Source organism: Rattus rattus, chromosome 15 (assembly GCF_011064425.1).
Source record: "Rattus rattus isolate New Zealand chromosome 15, Rrattus_CSIRO_v1, whole genome shotgun sequence".
NCBI lineage: Eukaryota > Metazoa > Chordata > Mammalia > Rodentia > Muridae > Rattus > Rattus rattus.
In genome coordinates this window covers 51,558,624-51,581,205 of record NC_046168.1, presented here as the reverse complement: position 1 = coordinate 51,581,205, position 22,582 = coordinate 51,558,624, and the positions used below count along the sequence as shown (strand labels likewise).

The 22,582-nt window shown below is 53.2% G+C and overlaps 1 protein-coding gene across 1 annotated transcript in view; it reads right to left on the bottom strand.

Moving 5' to 3' along the window:
- Nfatc1 (nuclear factor of activated T cells 1) overlaps nt 1-22,582 on the bottom strand; it is a 105,583-nt gene that overhangs the window by 47,400 nt on the left and 35,601 nt on the right. The window contains exons 4-7 of the mRNA XM_032885878.1: nt 15,353-15,555; nt 13,682-13,854; nt 11,668-11,808; nt 94-149 (exon numbers count right to left, since the gene is read on the bottom strand). Coding sequence (XP_032741769.1) covers nt 94-149; nt 11,668-11,808; nt 13,682-13,854; nt 15,353-15,555 — 573 coding nt within the window. The remainder of the gene's footprint in view (nt 1-93; nt 150-11,667; nt 11,809-13,681; nt 13,855-15,352; nt 15,556-22,582) is intronic.

Sequence of the window (22,582 nt, the reverse complement as noted above, 5' to 3'; positions counted from 1 at the left end):
CTGCCTTTTTGTTTTAAAGCGTTGTTTTGTTTCGACAAACAGGAGCCCCCACACTGGCCCCTGTCATCCTGCTGCAGGATTCTAAGTACTTACTGGCTTGCACAGGTCTCGGTCAGTTTTTGCTTCCATTTCCCAGACGTGGTGGCCATCTGGAACAAAAGGCATGAAGAAATCCGTCACTTTGTTTGGGGGGTAGTATGTCTTCAAAAACGTTCCGGGTGACCCAGAAACCGAGGGCCAGGGAGGAGAGAGTGGGAAGAAGCCGTGATGTCACAGGGCAGTGCTCTGGGTCCCATAGATATTCCGCCCACACAGGGGATGGCATGTGCTGACCTGCTCTAGAGTACTGGACCTGTGGACTTAGTGAAGTCCAGAGACTACGTCCAGTGTACCGTTTTTACAGGAGGGGCTACACAGTAGAGAGTATCTCTAATGGTCCACCCCTGTGCCCATGCTTACACTCATCTCCTTGGCTACAGCACCAAGGTATAAGGTTTCTTATACCTCAGTGTCTTCCAAGGGACAGAAAAGCAGAGAGAGGCAGGGAGACACCCCCCCACCCACCCACCCCCCAAAAAAAACCCCAGCAATACACAACATGGGCTGTGCTTAGAGCGCAGCTTGGCTCTACCACTCGGTAAATCCCACCAGCCTCCCGTGTGTTTTGGGAGAAGTCAGAGCAATGCCCCAGCCTCTGCCCAGAGGAAACGGCTGAGGAGATAAGAGAAGCCTTTCTTTGGCTGTTTCATGCCACATCAGGACCTAGAAATGCAAAACACGTGGTATTTTTAACCTTAGCCCAGTGGCTGTTTGCATGTTAAAAAAAATATTAAAAGGCTCTCATAGGTGCAGTGAAAGAACTTATTGTTTTCAGCTGGCAATGAGGTGTGGACCTAGTGATTAGAGGAAGGGTGTCTGCCACTCACGGACTCTGAGTCCCCAGTCCTGCTGACAGGCTCATGACCTGGGGACAGCTGGGTGGCCACTGGGTTGACAGCTATCCATCCCCGCGTTTATCTCCTCCAGAATGAAGTCAGTTCCTGAGATGAGCCGCTGGAAGCACACACTTAGTTTCTGCTTACACTCCATTTGTCTGTCACTAACCCTACATTACTGATAAACCAAACACCAGCTCCTTCCCTCGGTGCTGGACAGGGTGGTGGGTGGAGGGTGGAGGCCCAGGGTGGAAATGTGAGTCACCAGTGGCTCCAAGAGCCACCCAGACTCACCAGGCCACACCAGCTTCCAAGACACCCTGGGCCTTGAGCAAACGCCATCAGATGAGCCCACGAAGGTTCTAACTCATCCTTCCTACCCATGCCCCTCAGGGAAGACGACGACGAGACACCCCTAGAGCGCTGCAATGTCAGAAACAGTGAACCCCTAAGCCTTGGCAGCTTAGGGATGTCAGCCAAGAAGTGCCCTCAACCTCAGCCACATGTGCCAACGGTAGCCGCAAGGGCCAAAGCGGAAGTACCCACATAGGTTCCCTAACCATGCTCTGGATGTGTCGTCCAGCTGCATGCTCTCCTAGCCTTGCCCTCCACAAGGGTGAGGCAGCATATTTGTGCTGCCTTTACCACAGCTTTAAAGTCTCCCAGAACGAGGCTACTCTCTGCCCCTCGCCCCTGAGAATCTACAGTTTCTTGTCCTGTACATAGGTGGGCCGACGGTGGTGTGGCCCCTGTCATCCTGAAAGCTCCCGCCAAGACTATGAAAGCACGTGGAGAAGGTGCAACCTCTCTATCTAGGTAGGAGAGACGGCAGCAGGTATGGCTGGAGGGGGAAGAAGGAGACCGAGGCTTTCTGTGAAGGGAAAAGAGTTTGTTCAGCGGCCCTGTCACCTCTGAGAATGGAAGGGAAGTTCAAATCCCCAAGGAGGGGATCCGTATGTTCAAATCATGGGTCAAAAGTTAGGGAAATGTAGGCATACGGGTGGATTGGGCACTGAGGCAGGCATAGGAACGAAAAGGGTTTCTCCTTCCCCTGTCACAGCAGAGTGGCTGAGAAGGTGCCATTGTGAGCTACTGTGCTGAGACTGGCCAGCTCCCATCCAGCCAAGCACCAACAGACAAGATGGAGGGCCCCATCCCTGTCTTCTACATTGCACCAAGACAGATCACCCATCGGATTCTGTTTCCTCTTAAAATATGGTCCCTTGGGGCCACTGAGATCTGTGCTGCAGTCAACCATCTTATCCCAAAGCACCGGTCCCATCCAGACATGGGTTCTCCATCTGCAATTGCTACATAGACCAAACAGTGACGGTTCCACTCTTCACGCTGTGACGGTAGCTGAGTGGACTTCTGAACATATGCATAGCAGGCTGCTTCCGGCAGGAGCCCAGGAGATGGTCCTTTATACCCCTTGAGAGGGTATCAGCCACGAGGGGTGCCCTAGACCATCGGATGAGCCCACAGATCCCTCAGCTATGGCACCCCTCCTCCCTGCTCAGAGGCAAGTTAACCGAGGGCTGTTCAGAATTCAGCCTCTACCAGGCAGGGAGCCAGCCGGCCATCCTGAAAGGGCCTTTGTGTCCCATCTTATCAGGAGCTCCCTACGCTCCCAGTAGGAAACTGTGCTCCAGTTCAGAAGTAAAAATATTCCAAACCATTAGGGAATTCCCTTCGGTGTGAGTCATCAGAAAGGCTTCCCCACCACACCCGCCCAAGGTTTCCACACAGCCAGCCTGCAGGTCTGAAGCCGCTCCACTGGCTGCAGGACGCGGCTGCCACCTCAGGCCCGCGGGCCGGTCGCACGCCAGGGTAGGTAGGGGCTGAGCCACTGTTTCCACATGTGGAAGCAGCTCAAGTTTATTCAGGAGTGGAGAAGTCTCCTGAGATGTTTCGCCTCCTCCTTGGGGTGGGGCAGGAGGCTTCCTCCTTCTAGCCCTGTGTCTGTATCCCATCAGCCTCCAGGGAGGGGCAGGTCCAGACACCATCATTGTAAAACACTGGGATGGATGGGTTATGGGACTGGGCGAACATAGCAATGGTTCTGCAGGGCAGGACTGCACAGGGGCTCTGAGTGCCATCAGCCTGGGAAGCCTGTGGGTTCTCTAACCCTTGGTGCCCTAGAGGCCTGCTTCTCCCAGGTTAGGAGAACAGCTTTGCTCAGCAGAACCAAGGTAAAAAAAGACACTCCCCTCCGCCCCCAGCATTTCGGGAAACAGCCTGGTGGTACTGGATAGCTCAGGACAGATTCACACCCAGGTATGTGTCACGAGGAAGACACAGGCAAGCACAGAACCTTGTTTACGAACATTCACAACAACTTCATTCATGTCAGTCACCGAGAGGGAACAACCCATGCCCACCTGGCCTGGCCACACCGGGGTACTGGTCGGCCATAGAAATGGACAGCATTGGGATGGACTAGAGGGGATAAAAATGCCATTCGGTGAAAGAGGCCAGACAGCAAAGCAGACACTGCCTGCCTCTACTGACAGAAAGTATCCCAGAGGGGAATCCACAAGGTGCGGGGAGGGGATGGGGCGCATCAGGATGAGGAAGGGAAGAGCCGACAGCGGCTTGCTTCCCTTTGCAGCTAAAATAGAATACCCGAAGCTGGGCATGATTCAGCAACCGCTCAGTCCCTGGGGAGGGGGAGGAGGGGGGCTGGTAGCATTGGCCACATGTGGTAGGAGTGTGTGGAAAAGCCTCCATAGTTAGGCAGGAGGCCAGAGGGCTGAGGGTAGGCTTGCCTTTCACAACAGGTCACTGAGCTAACTAGCACTCTGGTCTCTTGCAGAGTGACCTGCGCCTCTCTCTCTCTCTCTCTCTCTCTCTCTCTCTCTCTCTCTCTCTCTCTCTCTCTCTCTCTCTCTCTCTCACACACACACACACACACACACACACACACACACACACACCTCATCCTTTTCCCTAGGCTCCACCCCGAAAGCCCCAGCATCTCCCACATGGCCACTCTGATGAGTACTTCCAGTACTGGAACCCCAGAGCCACACCCAACCACACCTTCACTGGGCCAGCACTCACGAAGGGGAGACTTCTTTCATGGAGATTAAAGTATCCTGAGCACAGAGCAAACAGTTGCAAAGCCACTGGAGCTGTACCCTGTGAGAAATCCACATGTGTCTACACTGCAGGAACTAGGCAGAAAGGTGCCTGTGTACCCTGTACCCTGTGTACCCTGTACCCTATACCCTGTGAGAAATCTACATGTGTCTACACTGCAGGAACTAGGCAGAAAGGTGCCTATGTACCCTGTACCCTGTACCCTGTACCCTGTACCCTGTGAGAAATCCACATGTCTACACTGCAGGAACTAGGCAGAAAGGTGCCGTCCATGGGGTTGTGACTGCAACTGCCCTGTGTAATCCTGAAACACTCTAGGGAGAAGAGGAACCAGATTGTCAAGGACCAGCTGCTCACCTGTAGGGACGCTGTGGTCCCATCTTGAGATGGCGAGGTCAGCTGCCCATAAAGCCCACAGTAAGACCCAGCCTGCTAGCACCAGGATCTGAGGCAGACCTCTCCTACTATGCAGGCCTTTGGGCCGAGTCTACTCTCTGAATGCCCAGGGTGGGTCTATCGTTGCCTTTCCAAATCGGTTTCCTTCTAAGACTTGTAGAAATGCCATCTGTAAAATAGCATTATGGGTCTGATCCCCAACTCATTTCCCTCACTGGGTCAGTGATTTCTGGAACCATGTAGAGCTGGGCATGTCTGTAAGGTGGAATTTCAGGGGTTCTCTCTCCCCATGCTGAATGACTGTGCATGGTAGCCACATGGAAGCTTGCCCGACCAGGTCAGCACGGCGGTATTTTTATGCTGTGATGAAAACTCTCATGTGTGCGCAGGGCTGATGATGTACCGAGCCTGGGGGCAGACACCACTGGTCCTGGCCCACCCCAGTCTCATGGCCAAGGAATTGAAAGAAGGTGTTTTCCTACAGCTGGTCATGACTTAGGGCATGTGTGCTCCTACAGCTGACCCCAGACACCCGAGGAGATGCTACCGTGGGCGCATGTCCCAAGGCACATAGATTGTATGTGGTAGGGGACTGACCACCAATGGGACGCTGGGAATTTCACTTCCTTCCCCCGTGGGAGGTGAAGCGTGGCTGGTTGTCTCTAACTGTAGTGGCCACATGGTGGGATTTCAGGAAACTTGAGTTCCCCCCTCCCTGCCCTGCTCAGCCATGCAGTGGCAGGGACACTCTGCAAGGGGCCAGTGGAATACTTGGTTACATCACATAAGTACATTTTAATATCACCAACGCCTGCACACAGGCATAGGCACCCACACATACCTCATGACACAGTGACAAACATACACATTCACCTACGCTCAGTTGTACATAAACACACTCACAAACACACCGACACACACATACTGACACACACACTCACACACACACATATAAACACTGACACACTCACACACATACCTACACACACTGACACTGACACACACACACAGACACACACACACACAGACACACACACACACACACACACACACACACACACTCACACACACACTCACACACACACACTGACACCTACACACACTGACACAGACACCTACACACACTGACACACACACTGACACACACACACATTGACACACACACACACACACACTCACACACACACTCACACACACACTGACACCTACACACACTGGACACAGACACACTGACACACACACACTGACACCTACACACACTGACACAGACACCTACACACACTGACACACACACACACATTGACACACTGACACCGACACACTGACACACACACAAACACACAGTAACACACATGCCCCCATGCAGGGACACAACTCTGTATAGTACCCTCACTCCCCCTAAGCTGGCTTGAAGCTATTGATCTCTCTGTAGACTGCTTCCTGGTCATGAACAGGCTCACACTTAAAAAACAAAACAAACAAGCCAACAGACAGAAAGGAGGAGCAGAGGCCTGTGAGCCATGCTGCACTGGGCTGGAGACCCTGTGCTATGCTCTTGCCAGAAGCAGGTGCACCACACAGGGGTACACAGGTTCAACACAGGTTGAAACTCATAACATAACAAAGAGGCCGAAAGCCTAGGGAGACTCAGAGAATGCGGTGGTCATGGAGTCTGGGTCCCTAACCCTCTCAGGGCCCTGCTGTCTTCAGCTGCCCAGAGGTTTCTCCTCCCCAACTTAGCACCTTCTCCTCTGGCAAGCCCTGGGACCAGCTGTGTCCCCAGAGACACATCAATGACGGTGTCTGTGCCCCGCCCTCCAGATCAGACAGGTGCCTCCCCGACACCTTGGCTAGGTTGAAAGGGCACTTCCTGCTACACACGTTCACAGTCAGGGGGCTCCACAGCTGCCCTGTGACCCTGAGACCTTCTCTCGATGCCATTTTCACGGGTGTTCGGGCGGCCCTACTCTGCAAGGACAAGGGAAGTCGGCTAGTGAAGAAGTGGGATCTCCATCTAAGCACCTGCCTTGCGTCAGGGGGGTGGATGTGCGCGTCCCACTGGCTGCTTTTGCCTTCCTGTGTCCAGTGGTACCTTGTATTGCTTCACAAGCTCTGCTACCTCCTGCTTGCAGCCTCCGCTCCCAGCCTACCCGCCTGTGTCCCTTGTGCCTAAAACCTTCCAAGGAGAGGGGATGGGTGGGTGGAAGGAAGGAAGGGAAGGGAGGAGAGGGAAGGGAGGGAGGGAAGGGAGGGAGGGGGAGGGAAGAGAGGGGAGGGAAGGGGGGAGAAGGGAAGGGAGGGAAGGGAAGGTAGAAGGGAGGAGGAGGGGAGGGAGGGAAGGGGAGGAAGGGAAGGGAGGGAAGGGGAGGGAAGGGAGGGAAGGGAAGGAGGGAAGGGGAGGGGAGGGAAGGAGGGAAGGGGAGGGAGGGAGGGGGAGGGGAGGGAAGGGGAGGGGAGGGAAGAGGAGGAGGAAGGGGAGGGAGAGGGGAGGGGGGAGGGAGGGGAGGGGAGGAGAGGGAAGGGAAGGAGGGAAGGGGAGGGGGAAAGGAAGAGGAGGGAAGGGGAGGGGGAGGGAAGGGGGAGGAAAGGGAAGGGGAGGGGAGGAGGAAGGGGGGGAAAGGGAAGGGGAGGGAGGGGAGGGGAGGGAAGGGGAGGAAAGGAAGGAGAGGGAAGGGAGGGGGGGAAGGGGAGGGAAGGGGGGAAGGGGAGGGAGGGAAGGGGAGGGAAGGGAGGGGAGGGAAGGGGAGGGAGGGAGGGAAGGGGAGGAAGGGGAGGGAGGGAAGGGGGAGGAAGAGGAAGGGGGAGGGGAAGGGGGAGGAAAGGGAAGGGAGGGAAGGGGAGGGGAGGGAAGGGGAGGAAAGGGAAGGAGAGGGAAGGGAAGAGGAGGGAAGGGGAGGGGAGGGAAGAGGAGGGAAGGGGAGGGAAGGGGAGGGAAGGGAAGGGGAGGGGAGGGAAGGGGAGGGGAGGGGAGGGGAGGAAAGGGGAGGGGGGGAAAAGCAAGGAGGGAAAGGGGAAAGGAGAGGAGGAAAGGAGGAAGGAGGAGGAGGGAAGTGGGAGGGGAAGGAGGGAAGGGGGAGGGGGAAGGGGAGGGGGGGGAGGGGGAGGGGAGGGGAGGGAAGAGGAGGGGAGGAGGGAGGGAAGGGAGGGGGAGGGGAGGAAAGGAAGGGAGGAGGAAGGGAGGGAAGAGGGGGAAGGGGAGGGGAGGAAGGGGAGGGAGAGGGAAGGGGAGGAAAGGGAAGGGAGGAAGGGAAGGAAGGGAAGGGGAGGGAGGGAAGGGAGGGGAGGGAGGGAGGGGAGGGGGGGGAGGGAGGGCCAGTCTGAGAAAGCAGAACTATGAGCGGCAGAGCATGCCAGGTCTGTGTTGAGGACAGACTTGACTCAGGACACCAGAGAGCACTGTGACTGAAGAGCAAGCTTAGAAAATGCAGTAAGGAGGGTCAGGTGTCACCTGTCCTTACTGGGGTTTGGGACGCCTAGGTTTTGGCCTCACTGCAGCACCAGACACCCACAGAGGCTTCAATAGGCTTTTAAACAGAGCTGCGTGGACTGTAGAGCTGGGTGTTCCCGTAGAAGCCGGCCCCCTCTCTTCACCCTGATCAGTCTCCAAAGAAGACTGAGCGGAGCTCTCGGGAGGATGGCTCTGACTCCACTGCTCAGGCACCGACGTGCTCTCACTCACACAAACACCTCACACACAAACACGCCATCCCGTCTGCAGAGCTGACGACGAGGCCACACTTGGGGGAAGAGCTGGCCCGTCCTCTCCCACGCCAGACACCTGCGGCATTTGGAGTGGGTGAGCCAAAATGCCCCCAGAGCATCTGACGGGACGTGTGGGCCCTGTGTGGCGAGTGCCCTCGGGCCTCACTTCCTACCTCTGCTTCCTGGAAGGATATTCTCCAAGGACTTCCGTTATCAGTCAGTGCCCCCCACCCCAAGCTCAGGGATGAACTTTTGACCTTCACCCTTGAAAGAAAGTCTCATGGCTGCCAGTAATCAATCCATACCCCTGACAGGGGGAAGAGGCCCGAGAAGTCCTAACCTCCCGTTATGGCTCAGTCAAGGCCATGCGGCCGGATGCCCTGTGGCACCACCCCCTACCCCGCACCTGGAAGGAGCTAGCTCTGGAGGCCATGACAGTAACTTTCCTCAGCTGCTGTGTGAAGTGGCAGGGTGCTGGGTGCAGTGTGCAGGAGCTAGCAACGGGCTCCCCTACCCATGCCTACCCACGTCACTCCAGCAGAGCGGCACCCAGTCCCACAGCCCTCCCGGCAGGGGAGCTCTACTGACAGATGTGCAGAACCTTTGAGTCACTGAACATTGTGACCCGGAGCCCTGGGTGATGGTCCACAGGGTACCTGTGACTCAGGCCTCCTGCATCACACGGGGAAGGCGCGTTAGAGCCAAACGCCTGGCTATGGGCCTGACTGCCTGACTCAACAACGTCCCTAACAGTCAGAGCCACAAGGATGGCCCCTTCCAGAAAGGCCAGCCCCACCTGCCCAGCTCACAGCTTCCACACAGCTGTTTCTCCTCACATCCAAATGTTAGCCTCTGCAAGCAGTGGCTTTAAAAACAGAACTTGGACCAGACACACTGTCGGAAGATGAGCGCCCAGTTGTGCTTGCAATTCAAATTGAGCTTTACTGGTCTGTCAGAAACAACTAGGAAAAGCCCGTCCCTACGCTCCTTGCACCTTGCACGGTGTGGTAGGTTAGGGATGACATTTGCTTAGAAAAACCAAAGGCAAAGGAAGAGAATCATGCAGATATTGGTTTCCTTCCCTCAGAAAAACACCATTTGCATGCACACACCTGAGTGCATAGGCAAATAATTTAATTATAAAAACAAGAAGCATTGTTGTCTAGACACAGAACTGCAGTGTTCTCACACCTCAAAGTTCTCGGTGCTGTCTGTATTTGTGACATTACCCATGCCTTATGTACGGACACCGCCTGCAACCTGTGAGAGTAGGTCAGGGACCCAGCCTGCACCACCCCACCCCCAGGAGCTTAGCTTTATGGTAGGAATAATCCAAGGAAGTCGAGATGGGGCTTCCAGCAGGGTGAGGCAGGGGCTTGTGGTCAGCGATGGGTTGCTCCCTCAGTAGTCAGGAAGGTGTATTTTGCTGCCGTACATTACTGCCGCACCAAGCTGGGCTCAGACGTGGCTGCCTACGTAGGCCGCAGGTGCGAGCTACCACATTTCCAGCTGTGGTCGATTGGCTTGGGTGGAAGGCATGTCCCTGTCTCCCCATCTTGAAGAACCATAAGCAGATAGGAAAGCTGTCTGGGTCTTGCCTTGGGACAAAGCCTTGTGACTCTGGGGCTCCCCTACAGCTGAGTACAGAGACCCTACAGTGTGAAGTGGGAAACATTATGTCTAGTGCTTCTTGTCTGACAGGGAGGCGTGCCTGAGGCTCCGAAGGTCAAAGGATTTCAGAATTAAACCTCCTCAGAGAAGGGTGTGGGCTCTGCTAATTCTCTCTATCACTTAGCTGGGCTTTCTTTATAATTCACAGCATATTTCCCAATTCCGTGCATGGTCACAGAGGTGAGCCGAGTTAAATGCGAAAGCCCGTGTTGATTGAAGTGCTCGTTTCTCATGAATGGTACAAAATCAAGACCCCATTGTGGAGGCTATTGAAGGCCTCGGCGCTTTCCGACGATTAGGGTAAGTACGGACTGACCACCTCCAAGAAAACGCCAGTTGGTAAGAATGAAAATCACTAGCCTTGAGTAGATGCTGCCCCAGTACCCTTGTGGGTAGGATATGGCTTCCCCCAACACCCCACCCCCGGAAGAAGACCTGGATCTAAAATTCCAAACTCTGTACAGCCCTTGTAGAAGAGAGACTGCTGCTAAGGCAGACACCCTCTGGGTCAGTGCACACATGCCCACAGCTGCCCCAGAGCTGTGCTCTTGAGTCCAACAGCCTCTCTGGTCAGTAGGCTCTGCCAAGTCGGGGCTAGAAAGGTCCCCACTGTTCCTGCAACCTGGAGCAGTGTCTTGCTTAAGTGACCTGGGGCTACAGTCCTGGCTCCCTTGGGCATGCAGATACAATGGCCCTAGGTGTTAATAAAAAGCCAGTGCCTCAGGACACCAGCTCTGCTGAGCTCACCCCTGGCATCTGCAAACAACGAGACCGTTTCATTGTGGGCTACTGTGAGCAGAAAGAGAGTGGCAGTGCTATGTTCTGTTTTCTCATGGAGATCTTGTGGGGTATGGGGGTCTGTAGAGATGGAGATCACACACACACACACACACACACGCTCACACACACTCATACACACATGCATACACATATACATACACATATACTCACACTCACACATTCATACACTTTTACACACTCATACATATACAGTCACACACTCACACACACTTAGACCCACTCATACACACACTCATACACAAATTCACAAACACTCATACACATACATTCACACGCACTCACACACACTCATGTGCACACACTCACACAATATCCTCACACACACACACTCATACACATTCACATACACTCACACGCACTTACACACACACTCACATACTCAGACACACGTACTCACACATACACTAATACACACACAGCCATACACACTCATATACAAACACTTATACACACAGTCTTTCACACACACTTTCACACACAGGGCTATGACCCTGAAGGTCCCAGTGACAAAGAGAACAGCAGCCCAAGCTGTGGTGTGCATGAAATGGACACAGAAGGTCAACAGGTCCAGACTTCTGTCCACTCTGGTACTCACTGGCACTCACTTCTCAGAGAAGCCAAGGTAGTGCTCTCCCCCATGGAGGGGAGGGAGACGAGTCAGGAGGAAGGGCTGGGCAGAGCTCAAAACAGATGCCAGGCCTGATACACACTCCAGGTGACCAGATGACCCTAGCAAGTAGGTGCTTTCCAATGCTAACTTATAGGCTCTCCTAACGCATGCCTTCAAAAGTAGGAGCCTGGCGACCCCGAAGCTGAACTTTGACCTCACTTTCAGCAACACAAAAACTCAAAGGGGATGAAATCATGAGCTCTTTAGAGCTCCTGCGGGCTGATGGCTACCTCTGTCGGCTGACTGCCCATGCTCTGACTAAACTCATTCATGCAGATGGATCGTGCCAGGGGCGCGGGGGTTGGGGGGAGTCCATATCTTTCCAACCAGGAGCCAGCTCCCACCAGCATGGAGAGCAGGACCTTATCCAGGCCTCCCTGAAGAACATACCTGGGGCCTTCTCCACGAAAATGACCTTGGAGTCTTGCAGAAAGTTATGGCCAGACAACACCATCTTCTTCCCTCCAATGACTGGGTAGCTGTCTGTGCTCTGCTTCTCCACGAGGGGCAGTTCCTGGGCCGACCGCTGGGCTGTGTCAGAGGAGGCAACAGTGAGCAAAGCCTTGTGTTTGCTGCCTGGAGGAACCGTAGCTGGGATGCTGGGCCCCAGGTGCTGCCATTTGACATAACTGTTTGGATTCTCTGGGGACTGACCAAGCTCTGAAATTTGCAGAGGGTCTCAAACCACGTCTCAAACCGTATTACGTGGAAGACCATAGGCGTGCTGTTCCAATATTGTCGGGAGTGCAGCAAACCTATCAGGACGTGATCCATCGGAAGAACGCAGAAGCTGCAAACGATAAGAACTCTGACTTCTAATGCTGGCTCCTGGACTGGGAGGGCAGTTAAGGCCCTAGGAAGAGCTGGATAGAAGAGTCCTAGTGCTAGATTGAGCCTGGAGACAGGGGCAAAGTGGAAAGTTTGACAGACAACTGGGAGAGACCAGTGGGGCATCAGCAACTTCATGAGTGTGGTCCTGCAAGGGAGACTACAGAGGCTGGGGGGAGGGCTGACATTGTGGGCACCTGTGTCAGATGGGTTTCCTCAGACTCCTTAGAGTCAGACAAGCCAGGGCAGGGGAGAGGATTCAGCCTCAGAAAGTCAGGTCTGTAGTGGCTTGAGACATGTGGGGACAGAAGGCAGAGCCACAGACTTCAGTGTGTGTGTGTGTGTGTGTGACACTAAGACTCAGCTTGTTCCAGGGGAAGCATGGACGAGTTAGTGGACACAACTGGACCTGTTCCACATTCCAGGGGACACTGACAGTGGCCTGTAGAACTCGGGAGTTCGGCATGGAACAGAAGGCCCCCTGGTGTGAGTGTCTAGGAGACAAAGCCACAATACTTGGAGAAGGGACAATCTGAGAGCACTGGGAGTGAGCAGCAGATGTTGGCCAAGACTGTGTCTCCTCAGAGGTCTGACTGACCCCACATGAGTGCAGTCCTCAGATGGGGGAGGGCGTCAGGGTGCAGGGGCTGAGTGGATGGACTCTGTGGACCCTGACAGGTTTCTGGTGACAAGGCTTGCTAAAAAAGGAACCAGCCAAGCAGGACAGAAGAAGGTGGTAGCCATGTCTGTTCTTTTCTAGGGCCAAGGAGCCCTTAGCCACGACTGGTGGCCGCCTCACACATTAAAGGCAAAACTTGGCACTACCAGGGACGATGAATAGTCATGGTGAGTTACAAAATTCAGATTTGGGATGCAGGTCATACGGACCATTGGCAGAGCATTTGTTTAACATGCATAGGGCTGAGTTCCATTCACAGCAGTGTACACATGTGCAACACACACATACACACACACATACACACATACATACATACATGCACACACAGGTGCATACATGTGCATCCACATGCACAGGCATGCACACACGTGTACACACAGACACGTGTGCACATAGGTACACACATGTACACACATGCGTGTACATATATGCACACATGTGTGCATGCACACGAACTGGGGAGGAGGCATAGGGAAGAGAAAGGAAGGAGAATAAGAGCAGAGGGGAAAGGAGAAGAGGAACTGGATAGGATAAGAGAAGAAGAGGGGAAGTAGAAGGAAGAGAAGGATAAAGGAAGGAATTGCTCTCGTATGTCCAGTCTGGTGGCTTCAGGGCCAAACTTCCTCTTCTCAATTTCCCTCAAAATAAACAGGGAATAAATATAGATATAAGTCAATAGAACTCTGCTCTATGAGAAACTCTGTGTTTTACTAATGTAATCACCAGGGCTGTGTGTGTTGATCAGATTCTAGCCAGCACCCAGATGCACGTGGGGAATACGTATCCCAGCCAGACACAGAAGTCAGGTCTCCTAAGAGGGATCATCTTTTCCAGGAAGCCCACTGAAGCGGACCTCAGTGCAAAAGTTACGAGTTCCCGGCAAGCTCTGCTACTTACAGCACTCGATAGGGTTTGAGGCCACCTGGAGAGACAGCGTCCGGCCGTTGGGCTGGGGGATGTGGACTCGGAAGACCAGCCGCACCCTGGTGTTCTTCCTCCCGATGTCTGTCTCCCCTTTCCTCAGCTCGATATCAGAGTTTCTGAGTTTCAGGATCCCAGCACAGTCGATGCTGTAGGAAATAAAGGCCATGGCTTGACTTTACGGCCCAGCACTGAGTAAGAGGGGTCTTCTGCTGGGCGCCCCAGCCCCACCTCCCGAGGAGAAACCGATGGGGAAGATCACGGCATCCACACGTGACGGCAGGGTGGGAACCGAGCAGCTGTGCAGACTGTGGTCTCCTCCTGGGACCGACATCTCAGACCCTGCAGGGGTTGTGTTAGAGCAGCTCGGAGAGGAAAGGCCTTCACAGCTGTGCCTCCTGTGTGGCCTGCAGCACTCCGGCCATTGTGATTCAGGGCTGGGACGTTAGTCACCTGCTCACTTTAATACCTTTAATACCTTTTATGATTTGTGAAACTTGTCTTCCTTCATTTTACTTCATAATCTCATTCAAATCTACAGTCTGGTAAAAGGTTCCATACATTACAAAAAAAGAAAAAATCTCGATATAATAAAAGGAAGACCTTTTCTCTGGGCTCTGTCCTGTCCTTGGGAAATTTGGATCATATAGCTGGAGAAGAAAACCCAAGGGTTGACAATGAAGCCCTTGAGGTTAAATCCCTCAGATTCGAGAGAAGCTGACGCACATGGAGTGCTTTCCCTTTTGTCGTTGACTTAAATGGCTTAAAGCTATGAAGAACTTATCAAAAGACACACAAGGTGCTACGTGACACAGCCCTGCCCATTGACCTCACCTCCTGCACGTTCACTCATACCCCCAAACCCACTCACGCCCTGCAGTCACTGCAGGGACAGCCCAAGCTCTTCTCATACAGCTCCTTCTGCAAACAGCCTCTCAGCTCCAGGTCACCTCAGAGGCACAGTACCCCAAGAGCAACATCAAGCCCTCATCTGCTCTCAGTATTGCTCATTTGCATGTCCTTATCACGGCTGCCTCACCCTCTGCCTGGGTACCCGCTTATGCGTGTGCTACTGTCTGTCCTCCCCATGGGTCTGGTGCAGAGCGTCGCCCATAGGAAGTATCAGAATACATGTGTTCTCAGCTCCATTCACAGTTCAGGGTACTCACAGCACGGGATGAACCCTCATCGAGCCCCGATGTGCAGGGAACGCTTAATAAATCCCTTTCTAAGTTAACCACGTGCCGTGGGGGGCTTTTGCACACCAGAACTGGCCACATCAGCCACATTGGCAGCTCTGAGCGAAAACAGTCCAGAGGTATTGCCCGCCCTAACTGTTCGGTGTTTATTCCAACTGTTCCTTGAATGAACGGGGCTGCATTCAGAAGTAAACAGGTGCTGTGTTTAGGAACTAAATGCAGGTCCCGGGGGCAGCGTTTACAGCTGCGTGACTGAGACACTTGTAGTTGCCAAAACACACAGCACCTGAGAACCCAGGAAGAGGCAGCTCTGTCATCGTAAATATCTGTAAAGTTTCTTCAGGCACCGAGCCACGGGACCTGGGGCCCAGGAGCTGGGGGCTAAGCACTGGGTGCTGGGCAGAGCAGCAGGAGCCTACCCCTTAGGCACAGCCCCCACCCCACTTACATGGCTCGCATGTTATTTTCTGGAAGCAGTGGGATCTCCAGGACTTTGGTGTTGGACAGGATGGCCTCGTGGCTGGTGGTGGAGACAGTCTTCCCCGTGATCCGGTGGACCTGGTAGAAGGCATGGGGCCGTAGCAGGCGGTCGTCAGCCGTCCCAATGAACAGCTGGAGCGTGAGAGGTTCGTTTTCCAAGTAACCATGTAGCTGGCAAGAAAACAAAAGACTCCCAGTCAGTAAGCACCGTGCACATAAACCGCGGAGACCAACTGTTTGTCAGAAGACTTGGGCTCTAAAGGAAGGCTGTGCCCAGTGCTCTGCGCCTGGTGTCCAGTCCCTCAGCTTCGTGGGATGTAATACCGGTGCTTCTCGGAACTATAAACATAAAAGTGCTGCTAGGAATAGTAGTGCACACCTGTAATCCCAGCGCTGGGGAAGAAAAGCCAGGCACAGCACTTATCTCAAAGCCAGCCTGGTCTACAGTGTCAGGATAGCCAGGGCTACTCAGTGAGACGCTATCTCAAAAAAAAAAAAATAAAACAAACAAACAAACAAACACACCCCGTTATCCTAAAGGCCCGGGGAACATAGAGTAGGATGTGAACACTCAGTCCTGTTTTCAAACAGACACAACACACGTTCACATACATGCATGCACCAGTGTGAAAATGCACACACATGCCTTTGCACACGGATAACCAGACAGGTAGTGTGCACATGGGCTCACCATGCACACCTAGAGGCAGTGTGCAAACGTGTACACTCGCACGCCATCACACACACTCCCACAGGACATCGTACACACATCACATACAAAAGTTACACAGTCACGCGTGTACAATGTTACACAAGTGCGTGCACACTCAAAGGCAGCTTACACACCACTCACGCACTATGAGCACCAGCGACAACGAAGAACTTGTGTGCTCACCTCTCTCCTGGTGAAGCTGCTAAGGGAGGACCACAGGACCAGCAAACCTGATGGTCCTTGGCATTCCCAGCCCACATCTATCCTGTGGGGATTTTCTGCCTGACTTCTGAGAAAGGAATGTCCTTCTAAGCCAGGTGAGAAGAGGAGGCGTGGAGGTGGTGGCTGGACTGTCTATGCTGCCATCACCGCCAGAGCTGGAGAGCTAAGACTTTTGCAGCTTCCCCAAATCTGTCCTGCATGTCCCCCAAACACAGGCTTGTTTTCCTACCTTCAGACATGGCACAAGTTAACAGAGGGTTCAATCACTTGTGATTGGTCACAGACATGCATTTACCATAAACACACACACACACACACACACACACACACACACACAACTGTCTAGGCCACCCTTTCACACTGCCCTGGGTCCCTCTCCTTCAGAGAGAGGAGGAACAGATGTCCTATCAATGCCAGTTTCATGGCTCGCCCCACCAGAGAGTGTCTTATGGACAGAGTATCTTCCCACAGGATAAGACACAGTGAAACTCCACTATGCTGGTATCCATCATCCTTCCCGCCGTATCTGCATAACTCAAAGAAGGACCTTATCAACTCTGTGCTTCTTCCAGGCCACATGTGGGTGGCATGCATTTCAGGAGACATTCACAGTGTGGCCCTTGTGCTAGGAGCCAGCTACCCTTCAAGATAAACAACCAGACTTTAGAACTGGGGTCACCAGAGCTATCATTCCAGGTGCCAGCCTTGCTGCCTTTAACCCCAAAGTGTCTTCCTTCCTTCAATGACCACTCATTAGCCCTGTGTGTCCCCATGTCCACCACCGCCCTGGTCATCAGCTAACACAGGTTGAGACCAAGGCATTTCATCCTCAGGAAGACTGTGGACAAAGGGGTGGGGAGAGGTCCCTTCATGCAGGTGGGGAGGTGTCTCCAAGGCTCTGTGAGAACAGGGAGGACTGTGACCAGACTCCAGTGCCACAGGGCCGGAGAACTGCTTAGTCCTGTAGACCGAGCTCATGTCCCTACTGTTCTTGTGACCTCTCTTCTTACTGGACCAATTTCAAAGTCTTTGAAACTAGTGACACAGTGACAACAACAGAGTCAAACTGTTCTCCCCTCAGGCAAAGGTGTAGCCACAAAATCCATACAAACACCAGTGTTGCCACTGAAAGGCCATCAAGTCAAGGGCCAAGATCCGACATCAACCCGTGATGAGCATTCAGACAAGCCACCTCCTCAGGCAGGCATAGCAGGGTGACTCCGGTGCAACCACAGAGGATCCTAGGATGATCTGTTAGAAGGAAAGACTTCCTGCCAGGATGCTTCACTCCTAGAAGCCCCACCCCCAACCCATCATTCTATTCAGACTCTCAAGATCTGCCCTCCACATGCACCATGCTTGCAAGGCCCCATAGTTCCCCGCTTGCCAGGAAGGAAGCCCGGGTCGCATGATATACATCGTAGGGCGTCAGGAGCCACCTGTGCCTTTGGGCCGCCAGGACCCAGTCGATGATTACCCATAGCCTCCCCTGGTTACAGTCATCCACTTCGCTAACGGATAAACCCACAGCCCCTCACGCAGACCACAAAGGAATGGCCTGGCCACCGGGTGGGCAGAAGGGATGAGGGCTTGAACACGGAACTCAGAGCCGAGAGTGGCACTGAAGTAGAGACCTGAGATGAGTCGTAGGCTTGCTCAGTGGTTGATTTTAGCAACGCAAAACTGGAGGGTGGTGAACGGCGCCCTCCAGAAAGCACCGAGCAGTCGTCAAGAATCCTGAAGGTCTTTAATGGAATCAGAAGAAGTAGACCCACGGGTTCTTGGGAAGGGAAAAGGAGGTATCCCGGAAGAGAGGAGAACGGAGGACCCCCAGACTCCACCCACTACTGCTCGTCTCTCCGATGTAATTCCAGCCTCTTGGGATGGAAGGGGATTACACCTTTCATTTTAAAGCATTGGGGGGAAAAAGCAATGAAACCTAGAAGTAGGGCCCAGAAAAGTCAGACAGCGCAATTAGCTGCTGCTGGATTTTGATGTGGGCTGTGGGTATTGGGGTTTTACAAGGCAGTGGGCCTCTCACATGTCCCTCGCGCGAAGGCCTCAGCCACCGCCTCTGGCCTGATCCGTGCCAGCGGCTCATTAGGAGAGGTGTGGGCACTTCATGGCTTTCATTAGGCCCTGTGATCCACCAGCATGTGGCACAGGATCGGTGCCAGCCCTACCTCAAGATGAAAGGGATGGGGACCAGGGCTGTACTTCAAACAGGTACAGCCCGAATGCTCACGTTCACCGAGCGGCAGCAAGGAAAATGTGTTCCCCACTCGTCAGAGGTTAATGGGGCAGAGGCCCAGGGCTTTGTGGTCTTAATAATCTAAAGAGGCCAGGTGGAGCAGTGCTCACCTCCGACGGCTGGGACGAGAGCAGACTGCTTCCACATGGAGGCTGGCAGACCTCCACATGGGCTTGGGAGGAACTTGGTCCTCTTCCTGCCAAACTGGCACAAGGTGACAGACACCGGCTAAGGCAAAAGTGAGAGCTGGTCCGAGACTTCCCCTGCAGCCCACCATTTTCCTTCAGCAAAAACCTCCTCCTTTCCCAACTCAAAGCCTGTGAGGCAATGTGGGGCAGCTTTCCGAGAGCCCACAGACTCTCTCCCGGATCGAGAGACTCTTTAGTACAGACACAGAGTTTAGGCTTGAGAGTAAGAAATGGCCCAGCAATTCCTGTCCACCCCAGAGAACCCACAGCACAGATCAACCCACAGGAAGCATCTCTCCTCACCCTGTTAGCGAAAGAAGCGGACCCTGAGCTGATGCCCTTAAAGGGACTGTATTTATGAATTTGAGTTCCCAGGAAGTAATCCTATCAGATGGCCCATTACTGATGGGTAGGAAGGTGAGGGCCAGAGACAGGGCTTACTCTAGTTCACTTCTGGAGATATAAGGAGAGCTGGGGGCTAAGAAGAACAGACAGGATAGCACTAGATAAAGACCTCATAGCAGACTGTATGACCAGAACAGCCCAGTGGTCCCTGTCCCTTCTCTCCCCATTCCCCACCTTTCCTCCATGTGGCCATGGCCAGCCTCCTTTTCTCCTCCCCTCTTTTACTCTTCTTCTCTCATTAAACCTCTCCACGTGGAAAAGAAAAAGAGAATCTGTGTTGCAAAGATGGGATGGTAACTCTCGCAGTGTCCTGAATAAGCAGGCCACCCACTCCCTGACGCCACTAGGTGCTTCCGAGGGGGTCTCTGCCTCCCCAGGCCTCTGGGCAGCATTACTCGTCCTGCTGATGACTGTTTAAAACGAATGCTGTGTCCTGTGACAAGCCCTGGATGCTGGCACAGCCAGCAGCGTCTCTGACCATAGTGGGTTGGGAGTGCTTACGAGTGTCGAGGAGGAGCCCTGTGTGAGACGGTCTGCATGGCCAGTGCGGGTGGCAGCGTTGTCGTTTGTGTGACTACACACATGTATTCACAGACATGTACCTCGTGTGTTTTGTATACTGAGTCAGCTTGGAAGGGCTTCTCTCTGGGCTCGCTTGGATCGAGAGCTTTGGGCCAGGCACATGTTCCTATTTCGTTACACGGTCACGTCATCCATGAGCTAGATCGCTTCGGATTCCCCTGGGCGGATGCTTTCGTGTGGGCTGTGTGCCAAGGGTACACGGGTGAGCATGAAAGATACCGGCTGACCACGGGTCCCCGGTTATCCTGAGACAACAGCCTTGATTAAGGCCGGTGGAGTCAGAAAGCACAGGGCATTTCCCCCTCAAGCTTCCCCATTTGCTGTGGGCCTGGATGACTAAACGGCGTGTTGCAGACACCACATACAGTCTCCCATCCGGAGCCATCAGCACAGAAAGCAACCTCTGCCACCCTTGGGCCAGCGTTCACATCTAGCACTGTCTTAATCCGCAGGGACTGCAAAGCTATGTGAACACAGGAGTCCCTGCAAACAGGACTTAGCAACCAAGGTCAGTTGGTCCAGCCCCTCAACTCAAGGGAGCCAGGCACTTGCCTCTTGCAGTGCGATGAATCTACTAAGAGACCACTAATCTGTGTTAGATTAGAATCCTTTTACAATATGGAATGTAAAAAGAAAAAAGAACGAAAGATAGAAATTCAAAGACAAATTATGCTAGTTAGTCTCCCATCTTGTGAAATTTAACACAAGAATATATAAATAAACACGACCAAAACCTTCTCAGTGGGCAAGGCAGTGCAGCCCAAGGCTCTACCCCAGCCTGGCTCGGGTCAGATGACTTTAAAATGACAACTCAAAATTCCCCCAGGACCCCTGCTTCGACAGGCTTCTTAAGGAATGGAAGGCTGTGTGTACGGTATAATTTTATCCTTTAGAAACATGCCATTTCCGTGAAAATAGGAATATTTAAGGCTTAACCTGGGAGGTAAATATCTATTATTTAAGGCACGGAGTTCACTTTAAGAAAAGAAATCTAAGCTGCTTCTCACATCCCCCTGCATGGACCTTCTGCCTCTAACTCCTCACAGTGTCTGTCAGAACAACATTTATAAAGTTACCTGTCAGGCCCGAGCCCTCTCTGCTGCCTCTAAACGAGACAAACCGCATTATTCCATTTGCAAGGTGTAAGCGTCCCCCGGTTTCCTGCACATTAAAATGTTTGTTTTTAGCTCCTTGCCACCTCAGCACTTACACAGGGAGATGACAGGCCGGCGGACTGGTGGAGGACAAATGTATTCAGTGCTGGAGTTGGGCCAACACGCACACCTTCATACACAGAGGAAGGGAGGTCTGAATTAACAGAGCCAATTAGCTGATGAAAACCATTTGCCTTTCGGCCCCGCCGTTCTGACTTGGTTACTAAGCAAAGGACGTCATCATGTGACATTCTTCCACCAAGGCATAATGCGCGCTTGAAACAATCAACTTAAAGGGAAATTTGCTTTTAAGACCCCGGGTAACATTAGCATTGATATCCCAGAAGACAAGAGACATCGGCTCACAAATTGGTCTCGCTTTCCCTCCTTCTGGCTGGGATCGCACCCAGGGTGGGTTTCACTATTTTTTAAACCTAAATTCCCTCTACTCGGTTAATTAAGAGTTCGTGTTGGACTCTCATTACCTCAGATTGTTTTCAGCCCCAATTCTTCATTACAAACACCACTGCCTGGAGATATCTCTTCCCAGACACGGGAAGGTTTCTGTTATTGGAAGTTCTATTTCCCTCTCCTGGAGACCGCAGAGGACTGGTCTCCTGGCAGGGTACAGGGGCATCCTGGGAACTCACCGCTGTGCCCTGTGGGCCTCTTGCTACACCCACAGGAGCTAGATCTGAACCCACAACCTGAGAGGGTAAGAGCCAAATGTCATTCTAATGAGTTGGGGCTATCCCACCAGCCTTAGCTAGAGGCACAGACCTTGGGGACCTGCTCCTGTTTGGTAAGGGTGACCCCCTCAGAACAACCTCACATGGAAACCTCACCAGCTGTGGAACTGTTTGTCACTCCAGATGGCACCTATGTGCCTGTCTAGGAGGAAAGAAATGACCGTTGAGGGCAAGACCTCTCAGGGACGCTCAGTAGGAGAGTTAAAGCACAATTTAAGCTGTAGGCTGTGTGGTGCAGGCCTATAATCCCAGCCCGCAGCAGGCTGAGGCAGGAGGATCACACTTTCAAAGGCTCCATTCAAGGGTTCCAGAGTGAGCTCGAGGCCAGCTTGGACAACTCAAAGAGACTGCCGTTTCAAAATGAAAAAGGAAAGAATGAGATTAGGAGCGTGGCACGTACTGCAAAACCAAACCAAACCAATAACAAAACCATTCTCACATACTCAGCCACACTCGGAAGGACGGACGGCAAGCAGACGGGGCTTGTCCTGTTCTGCCTAACTGGAGGGGCGCTCTGCACCACTAGGTTCTCACCGTGTGAGCGACTGTGTCTCTGCAAATGCAAAACCCAGGGAAAGCCCGGTCCTCTGAGTAAGTGCTTCAGGATACAAGGCCCCAGGGCTTCCCCAGGAGACAGGCTCAGGCTGAGCTGCTGGGCACAGCTCACTAGGACAGAAGGCAGGAGTTACCGGCACTGCTCTTCAGTGGAATGTGCTACCCGCAGGATTTGTGTTTAGTTCTGTCTGGGAAAAAAAAATCCCTGGCTTTCAAGGTGCCACAGGGACGCATGTGAGTGCACACGTCCTGATATGTGTCCAACCGTTTGTGTATGCCTATGCATGTGTTTATACATGTTTGCACTTACAAATGGGTGTAAATATGACCTGTGTGTACACGTGTGTTATGAACCTCTCTCTCTCTCCCTCCCTCGCTCC